This window comes from Camelus dromedarius, chromosome 10 (assembly GCF_036321535.1).
Source record: "Camelus dromedarius isolate mCamDro1 chromosome 10, mCamDro1.pat, whole genome shotgun sequence".
Lineage (NCBI taxonomy): Eukaryota > Metazoa > Chordata > Mammalia > Artiodactyla > Camelidae > Camelus > Camelus dromedarius.
In genome coordinates, this window is record NC_087445.1 from 60,407,712 (window position 1) to 60,422,845 (window position 15,134).

At 50.8% G+C, this 15,134-nt stretch overlaps 1 protein-coding gene across 7 annotated transcripts in view; it reads left to right on the top strand.

Annotated features, from left to right (window-relative positions):
• RGS3 (regulator of G protein signaling 3) overlaps positions 1–15,134 on the top strand; it is a 135,110-nt gene that overhangs the window by 57,089 nt on the left and 62,887 nt on the right. For all 7 annotated transcript variants that reach the window (XM_031450240.2, XM_064490435.1, XM_064490434.1 and 4 more), the window contains 3 exons: positions 597–793; positions 3,113–3,196; positions 9,019–9,130. In XM_031450240.2, coding sequence (XP_031306100.2) covers positions 597–793; positions 3,113–3,196; positions 9,019–9,130 — 393 coding nt within the window. The remainder of the gene's footprint in view (positions 1–596; positions 794–3,112; positions 3,197–9,018; positions 9,131–15,134) is intronic.

Here is a 15,134-nt window from a genome sequence, read left to right on the forward strand (position 1 = left end):
GTCTCTGCTATCACTACAGACAGGATCTCCAGTTCTTCTGTTCAAGGGACCTGGGAAGCAATGAAGTGGGCCAGGAGTGCTGCGTGTGTGCAGGGAGCTGTGGGGATGGTGGCAAGGGAGCGCGCATGTGCTCTGCCACCTGGGCTGGTCCTTTGCCACCTGGGCTGGTCCAGCTGATTGATTGTTCTCAGTGGGACTGTGGGCCCAGTGAGGTCAGATCTTGTGACTTCTCAAATCTGAGAGATTTTCTGATTTTTAAAAGTATGAGGCCAAACTGATAGGTCTGATTCAGGCTCTGGGTCACCAGATGAGAAGTGCTGCCTCCATCATAGTTGCTGGTTCCCAGCTCTGTCCTCACCCTGGACTTGCTGGTTTACATGTCAGTATCTCGCATAAAGTGTGAGGGAATTCCCTGAGGCCCGAGAGCCTTCTGAGGCCTCCCTGTATTCTCAGCACCCTGCTCAGGGTCTGGCACAGGGTAGATGCTGTTGTAAATGGCTGTTAACAAACTGAGACTGTGTTCCCTGTTTCTGCAGAGGGGATGCCTTTGCAGAGGGGATGGAAATGCTTTACAGTTCCCCATCTCTGTTCCACAGAATCAGGGAGTCCCACTAAAGGGAAGTCTTACACAGGCCTGGGGAAGAAGTGCCGCCTGATGAAGACGGTGCAGACCATGAAGGGCCATGGAAACTACCAGAACTGCCCTGTCATGAGGCCGCACACTCCGCACTCAAGCTATGGCACCTATGTCACTCTGGCCCCCAAGGTCCTGGTGTTCCCTGTCTTCGTTCAGGTGAGCTGATGGCCGACCTCAGGGCTCCCTCTGGAGGAGGTGAGAAAGAAGAGGGTCCTTTGCCCTGGGACTGTGGGATGGTACCTCAGTCTAGGACTGAGGGCCCCCTTTTGGGAAAGATGATTAGCTTCAGGGGCTTAGGATTCTGGGGGTCACACCAAGGGAGCAGAGGCTTCCAGGAGGAAGCTTACCCAACAAGGGGCTTCCTCCCTGTCCCTCCGATCTCCCCTTTCTCTCTGCGTGGGGACAAGCAGACACGTACCAGCCTGAGTGCCGAGGCTCCTGCCTCCTGGCGCCTCCAGTGCTTTGTTTTTTGGTGATGACCGAAGGAGAGCCTCGAGGTCTGGCATCTTGTCTGGTCTCCTCGGTCTTAGCAAACATGTCTGGCCAGTATTAGCTGGTGGCCTGAGATCTGTATAGATCCCTCCTCTCCTACTTTTCCCATTTCTTCCTCTCTTTCTCCACATTTCCAAACCTTTATTTATTCTATCACCCAGAGGTAACCAATGTGAGCATTTAGGTATCTTTTCTGTGTGCATATACATATTAAAAAAGCCAAACAGATCTTATTGTACATATTATAGCCTGTTGCCTCTTTGAAACAAAAATTGCAGCATAAACATTTATTTCGTACGTCATTAAATATTCTTTGAGTCTGTGTTTTATAGTGGTTGCACACTATTATATGGATGTACCATATTCACTTAAGCAGTTCTCTATTCGGACACTTGTGTTATGTCTACTCTTTTGCTATTGTAAATAACTCTATGATGAAAATCTTCTTGCATGAATTGCCTCTCAGATTATTTTTGTTGGGAGAGATTCCTAGAAGTGAAATGACCAGGTCATGGGGCGTAAACATCTGAAAGGCTCTTTATACATATTTTGATAAACTGCTTTCCAGAAAGGCTATGAATTTATCCTCATCGGCAACTTTGAGGGGACATGACCCCAAGGGTTTCATTTCTAACCATGCCTTCTTTCTCTGGTCTCCTTGGCATCCCATTCTGGGTCTGTCACTGGCCAGTAAATCTCAGAATGCATACTTTTTAGGACGTGACGCATCTCTGGCAGGTGGCATGCCTTTCCCCAGACAACTCCATGGGCAGGGTCTGCCCTTTGCCTTTTTCTGGGTCTCTCCTCTTTCTTGAGATGTAGCCACAAAGGTCTTGGCATCCACAGGGCTTATTTTTTGTTTTCATGTTTAAATTTTTACAGAAAAAAATTAGAATCAGTTTTTAAAAGTTATAAAAAACTTCTAAGTTGTAAAATCTAAAAGCCAAAAATGGCATAACTTAAGTGTACAGTTTAGCAAGCAATTGTAAAGCAGATACCAACTAACATCATAAAGGAATAGACCATTGCCACCACTCTAGAGGCTCTCTGCCTTGCTTCCTGGTTACAGTACCCTCCTCCCCACCAGACGTACCCACTAGCCTGACTATGTGATAATTTCCTTGCTTTTGTTTAGTTTTACCATTTATCTGTGCTTTCTTAAATGACCTCTTTTTGAATATCGTTTGATGAAACCATAACTCGTATTTGGGCCTTGCTTCTTTTGCCTCACATTACTTGTAAGATCCATCCAGCTGGTTGTGTGTAGTTGACATTTGTTTTGTTATCTTAAGTCCAGCACCTTGCTTGGTGTCAGGTGCCTAGAAGCCATGTTATAAATAATGCACTCACGAGGATGAGAACTGCTGGGTAGTCCAGTGCTTAGGGAGCTTTCCTTAGGCTGAGTTGGGGACGGGGCTCTGCAGTGGGTCTGGGGCAGGGTCATGGGGTGGGTAAGGCTTGGGTGAGAATTGGTCCCTGGGAACTGATGGCTGAGAAGCACTCTGTGAACTCAAGCATGTTATGAATGTAGAATAGGGACTGGCCTGGCCATGAAGGGACTCAAGTAACCAGGTCTGGCATGAGGTTCTCAGGATGTGGCCAGAGGTATCCTGAGAGCCTGGGCCTGTCAGCATGGAGAGGACTGATGGGGGAGAGTGGGGGCCGTGAGGGCCCGGGAGCTCAGTGCACTGGGGAAGCTGGGGGTGTGGGGAGGACGGCAAAGGCCCCGACCATGTGGTTGGACTTCCTGCAGCAAGTGTAGCTCTTGCAGTGAGGGTTGGTGGGGAAGGTAGCAGCAGCAGTCCCGCCCAGGATGAGTGTCTCTGTCTTTCTGTTTCTGTCTGTGTATGAGGGGGCGTGTGGGTTCTTGGGGCGTGGGGGCAGGGCTGGCAGTCTTCTGTGGCTGGTTTTGGCAGGCTGCCTCCCCCCACCCCCGCCCCCCATCTCCACCCGGCCTCTTTGAACTGTCCTCTTTGTTTCCAGCCTTTAGATCTTTGTAACCCTGCCCGGACCCTCCTGTTGTCAGAGGAGTTGCTGTTGTACGAGGGGAGGAACAAGGCTGCTGAGGTAAGACTTACACTCGCATTTCCCAGGTGGGGTTTTCTGGTGGGCTTCATCGGCCATCCTCCAGGCCTCTAACTTTCCTCTCTTCCTGACAGTCTTAGAATTGTACGATCAGGGTAGAAAAGACCTGAAAAGTCTTCCATGTGCCCCCTTACCAAATGGCTACCCAGCTTTTTCTTGTGTATTTCCAGTGTGGGGAACTCACTGCCTCTCAAAAATATATAGTCCATCTTTGATGGTTAGAAAGTTTTCCCAACCCCTAATGACATTCCACTGTTTTTCCCCACTTCCTCTAAGGAGCAGAAGAGACAGCAGTTCACCCCAGCTGTGACGAATGACTTCGTGGGTGACAAGATTAAAGCTGTTAGCCAAAGAGAATTTTTAGAGGAGCATCAGTTCCCTGCGTTTCCAAATCCTCTTCTGAGGGATAAGTCTGTGATTTCTCTTTGGGCTCTAGCTCTGCCAGCAGAGGCCTGGGTGTGGAGGTCATGGTGTTCTTCCTGGGAGCTGGCCCCTGCTTATCTCTAACTGGGGGAATTTCACTCGCCCACACAGTCCCCAGAGCTGGCCAGGTTCCAGCTCAGTCTTGTGAGTTTAAATCTACTTGGGAGCAGAAGCTGGAGCCCTGGGATCTGGCTGGGCTACCTGGGGGCCTTGAAGAGAGGGTGGGGGCCTTCTGCCGATCAGGCCCTGATTCAGAGCTGGCAGCGTGGCTGAGTTGAGTGGCAGATTAGGGTTGTGGAAAGATCAGGAAACTTGGAGGCAGAAAGGAGATAGCCAGCTCTCACTCTACTGCTGGCTCACTTAGGACTTCTGTCTTCTTCCTCAGTCTTCCCATCTGAACAGTTGGGGGTGTGTGTATTTGAGGCAGCAAGGGCAGGATCTGAGGTTGGCTGATCTCTGAAGGCCCTCTCAGCCTCAGCATTCTGGGACAGTGTGTGTAATTGTGGCTAAAGCAGGCTGCTCTTCTTTCATTTTTCAAACAAGCAGACCAGAACTCATACTTTCCAAATGAGCATTGTTTCTCTCAGGGGAGCTCCCTGGGGAGACTGTAGGCTTATTTCTGCCACCGTGGCCTTGCTTACCACATTTGTGGACCTCCTCTTCGGGAACTTTCTTAAGAACCTTGGCATAGCTTCTGAATTGCCTCCACGGGAGTAAAACTTCATCTGTTGTGGGGGATTTGAGTTTGGGGAACAAGAAGTCACTTGGAGCTGTGCTTGGTGAGTAAGTGTGTGGTAGGGCTAAGTCAGGTAGCCAAGGGTCAGAAACTGAGGTGTGGCTATAAATTCACAAGACTCAGAGGAGGCAGTTGGAGATGGCAGCCACCCTGAAACGCATACTTTTGTCTCAATGTGCTCTTTTGTTCCCCTACTCACTCCATTAAGCCTGCAGATATTGAGCACCTTTTATATATTCTCAGTGTGTGTGCATTTTCCATAATTGATCCCAGTTAACTCTTGCAGCTCTCCCATGAGAGGCACATTTGTCCCCATTCAAATGGGAAGAAACTGAGGCTCCAGTTATTACTGAACGCAAGTTCATGTGCCCGATGCACAGTGAGGCCAAACTGAAACAGAGTTTGGAGCAGAACAAGGAGAACAGGTGGCTTGTGTCCCCCAAACCCTGAAATGTCCCCTAAGGTTTCACCAAAGCATTTTTAAAGGCAGGATGAGGGCAGAGTGTCCCAGGGTATGTGATCAGCTCGTACAATTCTCTTATTGGTTAATGATGATCAATCCTTAGGGGCCAGAAGGTCTAGGGGCCATGCTTATGATCATGGGGTAGAATTTCTTCTATTCCCTGGTAGTTTTCGCATCTGGGAAACTCAGGAAATATGCATCAGATACTAGATACTTCAGAGAGGAGCTAAAACAGAGGATACGGGGGAGGGATTGGACCCTGGAAGGCCATATAGGGTCCTATTCCATTGCACAGTGAGATTAGCTAGGGCCCCAGGGTCTCAAGGATCCTGAAGGATGGAGCCGTGATTAGCACTCAGGATCTCTGGCTCAGCAGTGCTTCCCAGGATCCCATGCTGCCTCTGGTGTGTTTGTTTAAAAATAAACTAACAATCACAAGCTAAAGTGACAGCCTGATGATAGTTGTAATCTACCCAAAAGATCTTTGCCTAATTAGATCTTTGGAGCCCTAGAACTAAGAGACCCCTTTTGAAGACTGAAAGAAGTGATTTGAAGACAAGTGAAAATAAACACATTTCCTTTTCTTGAAATTTGATGGGAAGCAAATGTGTGGATCTTGGTACCCTGTCATGTTATTCAGGCCAAAAATATAAACCAGTTCGAGAGGAGTTTGGACAAGTTTGGAGAATTGCAGCGATGGCTGGGCCCTCAGGAGCCCATTAGCCCAATTCTGATTGCTTCTCTGTAACTTTCCAGCTGATTGTTTTCCAGCCTGTTCTTAAGTCTGCAGAGACAGCGCTTCCGGACGGTAGTTTTATTACTAGAGAGTGCTAAATTGTGGAAAGTTCTCCCTGGTGCTCAACAGAAATCCTTATTCCTGGAATGTCCCCCCTTGGTTCTTTGTCCCATCTCTTCTCTGGGCAGGCTGCATGAGCTGATGCAGTCCCACACCACAAACTGTCCTCACCACACCCCCTCCCAGAAGTCACAGACTTGATTAATGTGCCCTGAGATCAAATCAGCGTTTTGGCACAGCCTCATTTCTACATTCAGATCATGGTTATTGAGCATCTACAATGTAGCCAGGCCTGCGCTGGAGGCTCCAGGAGTCCTGTGGGGCACAAGGCAGACACACCCTCACTTACACACTGACTCATTGGGTTTACCATTAACTAAGGCACTGAGGTCTTTTCTGCAAACTCTGCCCTTGGGCAGGATTCCTGGGAAGAAGCTTAGTTAGGGCCCTTGAGGGAAGTGACCCTTTAAGTTGCACAGATTTCCTAACTGAGCAATCCCTCAACTCGTCACTCTTTGGGAAAACAGGAGTGTCCATGGAGCAAGTGTAGGGAAGATGCCTGGTGGCCCCCGTGGCCTGCTGTGGAAGGCAGCAGGTAATTGGGCCGTGGGGATGGGCATCATTGCACTGTGGGCCTCTATGGCTCCTGTTGGAGCAAGGCCAGCAGGATGCTGGTGAGAAGGGAGAGGGGCCCATCTGCCCCCTGCTGGCACGCTTGCCTCTCTGCCCTGCCTCCCACTGTGTGCCAGCTCTGTCCTTTCCCTGACCCGCTTTTGGGGAAATTCTTCATTCAGGTCTTAATCACTTCCTGTCTAGACCACGTTCTCAGTTCTGGGAATCCGGACCAGAGCAGCGGCCTGGTCTTTTCTCACCTTGCTCTTGGCTCTTCTCCACTTGCCCTCCATCCAGCTTTCTCTGGGCCTGGGCCATTTTTTGACTTTTCGGCTCCTGACAGACTGTCTCCTCTGACCCCTCCCCTGCCAGCTTCCCTGTGGGTCAGAGGCACTTCCGGGTTTCCCTCGAGTAGGTCGTAGGAGCCTGAGGGTTTGCCTTGCGTTCGGCTAGTGTAGATCCTTCTCCCTTCTGCGGCTTGGACTCTGAAGTCTTCTCAGACAGCCAGCCCCTCAGATCCTTCTGAACTCTCCAGTTGTTTCCTTCCCCTCCCTTAACTTCATGTTCTTGTCTCCTTTGCTCCTCTTTTTTGGTCCCGGCTTGGATTCTTTCACATTCAGAGGCAGGACAACTGTAGGCATTGCTACCTCGCCATATTGTGAGAGCCTCGGGGCTGACCTGGGCAGTGGTCTCTGGAGCTATAGGGGCCTCATCTATAAATGAGGGTGATAGTGTTCTTTACAAATGAGGCTCCACTCAGCAGAAAGTAAGTGCTCAACAAATGGAGGCTTCTGTGGGCATGTTGGGTCAGGGCTGTGGTGGGAAGGGGGATGGAGAGAGTCACCCCTGAGATCCCTTGCAGCCCAGGGTTCAGGAGCGTTTGTGTTTGATCCTTACTGGAGAGGCCAGAGGCCCTGAAAGCCTCCTGCTCAAGGATGCCCCTTATTGTCCCTGTGGCCCAGCTTTCCTCAAATCTCTGTGTGTCAGACTAGTCCTTTGAAAAACATGTATTTATTTAAAATTTTTTTTGGGGGTGGGGGAGGTAATTAGATTTTATATATAAATATGTGTGTGTGTGTGTATGTGTATATATATATATTTTTTTTTTTAATGGAGGCACTGGGGATGGAACCCAGGACCTTGTGCATGCACTCTGCCACTGAGCTATACCCTCCCTCCAGCATTTATATATTTTTAAATTATAGAAGTAACAGATTCTCACTGCAAAATGATGCAAATTAAACATAAATGTATGAAGTAAAAATCCCATTCCCCGCAGTGAAGAGTGTGGTATCTTAGACATTTTAAAAAATGTATAAATAGAGACAAATTTACAGTTTTGTTTCACAAAGTTGGACCATACACTAGGTATTTTTGGACACTGCACCATTTTGACTTATGATGGACAGATTTCCTTTTCTGCCCATATAGCACTACTTTATTCTTTTAATGATTTATTAATAAATTATTAATAAATTCATTAATAATTTAATAATAATAAAATTCTACCCTATGAAGGTAGCATAATTTATTTTATCCACTCTCTTTTGATGGATGTTTGTGTTATTTTTTTAAATTATAAAAATGCTGCCAAGAACATCTTTACATATTCATGTTTTTATGTCCCTGCAAGTATTTCTATAGGCTAGAGCCTCAGAGGTGGAGTTGTTAGGCCATCTTTAACAGTCTGACAGCTGAATGTCACCATGTTGACTTTTTAAAACTTTGGCATCACTCTGGTGCACACTTACTGTGGCCCTGACCGCAGTGCCAACTTCCGGCTGGCTCTTCATACTTTAGATGAGATGAAGTGTCAGATTTTGGCACCTCAAAGGGAAGTCCACATAATTAATAATGTTATGTTTTCTTTGGAGAATCTAAAATAAGATTTTATTGCTTTTGAGTAAAGACCACTGCAAAATTTACCAAAGAACAGTGTAATCTTTAGTGGCATAAGAGGATCAAGTGAATTTTTTTAGCATAAAAATATGCTGAGCATGCCTCATGGTTTACCTATAATGTCTAAAAATATCTGTCTCCTTTATTTTTGGAGCAGCTAGTGCATAAAAGAGATAAAAGTTCTGTGTATGTCTGTATTGAAGCGTAAGTAACTGGCTTTTTCTTGAGCTGATTGTGCATTAATGCAGTTAAAATTATCTGCAAAGAATTTGGTAAGAATACTCACATTGCATGATGCTTCAATGCACAGTCTACACAGGGCTTGTGAAAGAAGCCTGTGGGGGCTGGGCAGGAACTTTCCCTCTTGTTTGCACAGATGAGAAAACTGAGGCCGAAGGGGAATCAGGGGACTTAACCAAGTTTTCATGGCTACTTAGTAGGACAGGACTTTAGACTCCAAATCCAGTGCTCTTTCAGCCAGACATTTAGTGGAGAGTGAAAGCAAATGTGGCGCATCCTTCAGCTCAAGGGTGGTTCCAAGCCAAGGACCCTGGGCTGGAGATTCCAGACGTATTTGGTCTGAGAGGTGGGTGGGCCTGCGGGGTGTCGGGCTGTTGAGAGGCCGGCAGAGGTGATGTGGCATGGAGGGTGCGGATCAGGATGAGGGGAGTTTTTGTTCTGTTATTTTTTAATACTGTGAGGAGTGGGCCAAAGGGAAGTCTTGGACTGCAGGTCAGGTCTCTCTGCCTTTGGCTGAGGCCACGCTGAGCATCTGCTTCTGGTTCTGCCAGAGATACAGGGACTTGTTACTCAGGCCTCCAGGGGAGGCTGTGTCTTCTGGCCTCTGGGACCAGCTCTGCTGTCTCCCCGTGCAGGTGACGCTGTTTGCCTACTCTGACCTGCTGCTCTTCACCAAGGAGGACGAGCCGGGCCGCTGCAACGTCCTGAGGAACCCCCTCTACCTCCAGAGTGTGAAGCTGCAGGAAGGTGAGCGCGTGCCCGAGACGCCCTGGACTCCCTTCGGGCAGCAGGGAAGGGATGTGTGGTCGGGCCCTGCCCCTGTGCTGGTAGGCTCTCAGACCCCGGCTCCATCCTAGGCTGGCAGGCTCCCTGTACATCCTGAGTTTTGCCAGGAGGCTTCTGCTCCAGACAGGTTTCAAGGAGGCTATGGAGTGGAGGGGGAAGAGCTCTGGGCTCAGACAGACTTGTGTTCAGATCTTGGCCCCGCCCCTTACCACTTGTGTGACCTCAGGCAAGGTCCTCAACCTCTCTGAACCTGTTTCCTCTTGTGTAAGTGAGGATACCAATAGTAACTCAGAAGGTTGTTGTGAAGATTAAACAAGGCCGTTTATGCAAAATGGCTGGCCCACACCAGGTGCCCAAGCAATGCTAATTACTCCCCAGACTTACCACATGTTCCGGCACAAATGACCATAGCTCCTTCGCCCAGCCTCACCGCCCAGTCCGGAGCCTGCAGAAGCTGGCGCATGTGTGGCGAGGGGCTGGCAAGCAGGAGCATGAAGCAAGTCTCTACCCCAAACTTGCCGTGGTGCCCTCCTCCTCCACTGGGGAACGCGAAGCCAGCTGGGAGTATCTATTGAGTGGTTTGGTTTGGCGCCTGAGGTCTCTGCTGAAAGGGGTTCGATTTCCTCTCCCAGATTATGAAAACAACACCAGACCTGTTTGAGCATGGGTGACAAGGGCAGGGAGGAAAATATTACCCGGCGAAAGAATTCTGTTTTGACGGGTTTTGCTCCAGGAAAACTTCCTGCCTGTTTGCAAACCTGGCCTGTGTGCTCGGTGCCCCCCTGTTCTTCCTCCTTAGAAACGTAAGCAGTGTGAGAACCTCCACTCTCCCTGCCCCACAGGAAGTCACTCACAACTTCTCCTTCTCTGCCTCTGGCTTTCTCCCGCCCACTGGCCAGGGCGGCAACTGAGGGGAAAAAGCAAGTCACCTCGCTTGGGGCCAGCCCCTCCCGTGGGGTGGTCTGGGCCTGACCAAGGTCAGGGTGAGGAGTGGCCTTCTGAGCAAGTTCAGCTTGGACCCTGGTGTTCCAGGGAGCCCCCCTGTGCCTGCAGGAGGTGGGCAGGTGAGAACTACAGCGACTCTGGCCTCGGCTTCCCTGCTGCCCCGGCCCTCCCTCTTTCCCTCACATCCAGCTTCCCCTCCACACCCATTCCCCCATCCCTTGGGGGAAGGCCATGGACTCACACAAGCATTCACACAGCGGCCCATCCCCAGCTCACACAATCTAGGACCAGTCAGATTTGAGGGGTGCTGGTAGGGGGCTGTCCTCAATAATACATGCTGATTGATTATAAGAACCAAACCCTCATTCTGTTGTGCTCATCGCTCAAGTCTGGGACTTGCAAGCTCAGGACCCTGGCCTGTCTGCTCAGCCTCCTGCTGAAAGGAAGGAGGAAAAAGGTTTCAAACTGTCTGTGCGTTGGGTGGGGGTTGAGAGTCATGGGGCAGAAGAAGGGCGGAGGGCAGTGTGGGGGCCTGGCTCCACTGCTGCTGACATGTGTGGCTTCAGCTGGCCCTGCCCTTTTCTGGGCTGCAGTTTCTCTGACTGTGAAACCGGGACTGAGCAACCTCTATGTTCCTTCCCACCCCTGACATTCCCATGTGGACCCCGAGGTCGCTCTGAAAAGCTGGACAGCGCCCATTTGTCTGGTCACTGCACCTCAGGGGAGGGCCTCCAGTGGGCATTGGTTGGATCGTCCCCTCCTGGAGCCCCCAACCCAAGGCTTGAAGTGAGAGGCAGGGTGAGCACCATCCTCCACTGGGTGGTGGCTGGTCAGGGTGGGTGGTGTTGGGCCTTGGGATGTTGTAGAGAAACCTTCTACATGCTGAGTCACGTGTGAGCGACAGCCTTGTGCGGGCATGGCCCCCTGGGGGTAGAGACTGTGTTCTCTCCCTGCAGAGGTGGGCTGAGTGGCCAAGGCTAGCACCTCTCCTCAGGGGAGGTGACCAAGGTCATTGGAGCCTATTGGGTTGGCATGAGAGAGGGGCGTGTGTGTGTGCGTTTGCGTGCAGCACACGTGTGCCTGTCCTGGGTTGCTGGGCAGGTGTTCTGGTGCAGACTGTCTTGCCTTTCTCCGGCAGTGTCAGCCAGCCAGCACAGCATGTGTGGTTCTCTGTGGAGCCTGTGAGCTGCTGGGAGGGAAGGAAATGGCTCAGAGACACTGAGCACTCAAGGTGCACGTTCCAGCACTTAGATTTCTTTTCGGGCACTTGTGGAGCCCTCACCTACTCCCCTGCCCCTGCTTCCTCAGACAGGCTTGTGAGTCCTGGGATTTGCTGAAGTCCAATGACTCCTCCTGCTGTCAGAGTTGGAGCCGTAGGACCCAGTGTCCTGAGTCCTGGTGCCCACATCCCTGCCTGCCACCCCTTGCACCCCCAGAGACTTGCTGCAGCAGCAAGGGCCTGAGAGAGGCTTTTAAGAGATGCATTTGGGGCCTCAGCTGGAGCTTCTGTTGGCAGAATGGTCTCTGATTAACATTGCTCATTACTCCTAGGTTTGTCTCTTTCAAATCAACATGTGTGGAGAGTTCACTTGGGGGCAGCGAAGGTGGTAGACAAGGAACACATCCAGCCTTACCCACAGGCTGGGGCTGGCGAGGGTTGTTCCCTAGCAAGGGAGAATCTGCCCCACCCAGGACCAAGGACTCCCTTGCGTGGCATGTCTCAAGGGTGCTTAGCTCCGCTGGCCAAACCTACTCCCAGGGCCAGACAGGGGGCACAGAACATTGTGGGTGCCCAGCAGATACTTGTTGGGTGAGTGAATGAAAGAGTAAAAGGAGCTTGGGGGCTGGGGTACACTCCTCTCCCAGGGCTCCTGGCTGGTGGCCACTTAAACTGGGCTGCCCTCCTTCTGCCCAGCTACCCTCAAGCTTCAGCAGGGCTGAATGGCAGTGTAATGGGAACAGGCGGAGGGCTGGAGTTAACAATTGGGATATCTCCGGTCAGCCGGGGCCCATTGTGGTCTCTTCCTGACTCTGCCGCCCACTGGCTTTGCTGCTCTTTGTGTTTCTGCCTCTCAGGCGGCCAGCATCCCGCCCACAGTGTGTCTTCCTGACCTGCTCTGGTTTCTCAGACTGGCTTGAAAGTGTCCAGCTGATTCTTGGGCTCACCATCCACCCTGGGGAGCCCAGGTGTCCTACCTTGGAAACTCAGCTGCTGGAATGCTCGGAGTTAAATTTAGTTGGTTGACATTTTCTAAGCACATCTTCAGAGCCCAACTCAGTGCTAACCACCAGGGTGATAGCAGAGGAAGAGACACATTCAAAACTCAGGAGCGCATGGCCTGGTGGAATGACAGAGTAAACCAGTAGAGGGCCAGAAGTGTGACACGGTGGTCAGAACACAGGCTTTGGAGGCTGGCAGTCCTGGGTTCAAATCTCAGCTCTGCCACTTGCCCACTGCATGCCTTCTGCAAGTTGTTCTCCCTCCCTGGGCCTCAGTTTCTGTGTCTGGGAAATGGAGACAGCAGCCCTCCTGGCATGTCTCACAGGTGCAGAGGACTTGGTAAATGGTTGATTTGTGGATCTCAGACCAGGCTTGAGATGGCTCTGGGAAAATGACAGAGGGGTCAGACCTGGGCCCGGAAGCCATCTCTGGGCTTCACCCTTGCTTAGCCCGTGGTCCACGGCCCACATTCCTTGGTGGGAAACAGGGTTCCCCCAGGAACCAAATGACTCCTTGTTAAATTTCAAAAAGGTGAAAGTAGTTGGAGTGTTGAATGGAAAGCCTAAATGTGTGCTGCCTCACTGTCCGTTTTCCTTTACACTCGCCCCCATTTCCACACTCTGGGAAGTCCAAGGCCCAGTCTAGTGTCGTGGATGAGTTCCTGGTGGGGCGGAGGTTTCTCTCCTGGGTCAGCCACCTTGCAGCCTGCCTTTCTGCAGCTGCAGTTCCCTCCTGGCACCCTTGGCTCCTGAGGCTTGTTGCCCTTTGGTGAGGCTCTGAGCCATGCTGAGCACTGCCCCCATTCCGTCCTTCTCCCAAAGTGCTCCCAGCACAAGGCCATGACGTGGAGCAGGGGTGTGATGGTGGGGGTGTCACAGCACAGAAGCATGGGCAAGGCAATCTGTCAGCCATCCCTCATCACTGGGAATATGTCCTAGGCTGCATCCTGCCAACCTTGGCCTCCTGTCTCCCTGAGGCTCCTGTCTCCGTGGCTTTCCCCTCCCTTCTAGAACCTTCTCTCTTTACTCATTGCCAGCTTCTAAAACCCAAATTTCTGTTATTTTCTTAAACAGGTCTTTTTGTTTCTCCCTTGGCACTAAAGTCTGCTTTTGGAAAGTCAAGGAAACGTCCCAGTGTGTTTTCTTAAACAAAAGAAGCCACCTCCCTGTGTCTCCACCCTCAGCAATGCAAGGGAACTGGCAGAAGCTTTGAAATTGAAGGTTTCTTAGACATGATAGGCTTCTTAGGCAGGGCTCCCCTCTCCCAACCCACCTCTAGGTGGGGAAAAGCAAAAAGATTTATTCTAAGTCCAAAGCAAACCCCCATTTACTGATGAGCTATTTTTATCTGGCTCTGGCTGACATCCCTGGCCCTACGGATAGTTTTGCCCAGGAAACTGCCCTTGTACTCGCTGTGAGGGGGCCTGGCCTCCACCCACACGCGGACCTGACTCAGTACTTTTCTTGACCCAAGGTCTCCATTTTCACCTTGCCATCTTTACTTTGCAACACTTTTTTTTTTTTTTTTTTTGACAATTTCTTTCACTCGTGAGTGTGTTGAGAATTCTGCTTTGAGCCCAGCACCAGGCTTGGTTCCTTGAGGAGACAAGGGGCTGGGTAGGGCCTGTGTGGTGGGCATTCGAGGGGCGGGTGTGTAGTGGCTCAGAGCATGGGCTCTGGGGCCAGGCTTCCTGGGTGTAAATCTTGGTTCTTCCCCTTTCTACCTGAGGCATGTTACTCACCCGCTGTGCCTCAGTTTTCTTATGTGAATCATGAATGACAGTAACCCTTGCCTCCCAGAGGTCCGTGTAAGGGTTAAGTTTATGCACGTAGAACATTTGGTGCAATGGTTGGCACGCAGCACTCTGGTACTCAAAAGTTCTATGGCACTTTAAGCGTTTGCTGTTTTGAGGGTTCCTTCCTTCCAAAAGGACAGCCTGCCTGGTGAGGTTGAGGTTGAGTGCTTGGAAGTTACTAACCAGCCCTGGGCCACGTTCTGAGGAGTAGCCTGCAGTGGTCAGGGAAGGCAGCCTGGAGGAAGAGGCAGAGCTTTTTCACACTTGCCATCATTCCTGGAGCACAACTTGAGTTTCTCCATCTCCATCCTTTTACCTATGCTGTTCCCACATCCTGGAGTGCCCTTACTTCCCATCTTGTGTTCAAGCTCAAAAGGATACTCTTCCAGGAAGCTTTCCTCAATAGCTGGGGGTCATCTCTTGGCTCTTCTGTTTCTGAAGTGGTCTGACCTAATCATCTTCTGCCTTAGGGTAGGCATCCTGCCTCAGCTTCTCTACTGGAGGATGGTGGAGTGGCTGACAGTCCCTCCCAGCTGCCTCCTGCGGTGAGAGGGTTTGGTGAGCGGTTGAGTTTGGGATTCTAGACCAGGTGTGAGAAGGCTCTAGGAAAACACACCGAGGGGTTGGGCCTGGGCTGCGAAGCCATCTCTGAGCTCCACCCAGCCCATGACTGGGAATCCCCCTTGCATTGCCTGTGCACTCCTTGGTGGCTCCTCGTGAATTTCAAAATGGCAAAGGCAGTTGGAGTGTTAAAAAGAAAACCCCAAAGTGTGCCGCCTCCATGTCCCTCCTGGCAGGGAGCAGGGAAAGGAAGAGGCCTCCTGGGATGGATGACAGCTCCCTGCACGTATCTGATGCCTGGCTACCTTTCATGGGGTGAGAGCTCAGCATTCCTTGGGTCAGGCTGACCTGCAGACAAAGGCCTTACAGCTATAACTCAACCTAGTTAGTTATTAAGTGGGCTTTCCTCCAGAGATTTCCCTACACCCTGCCTGCCTCTTTCT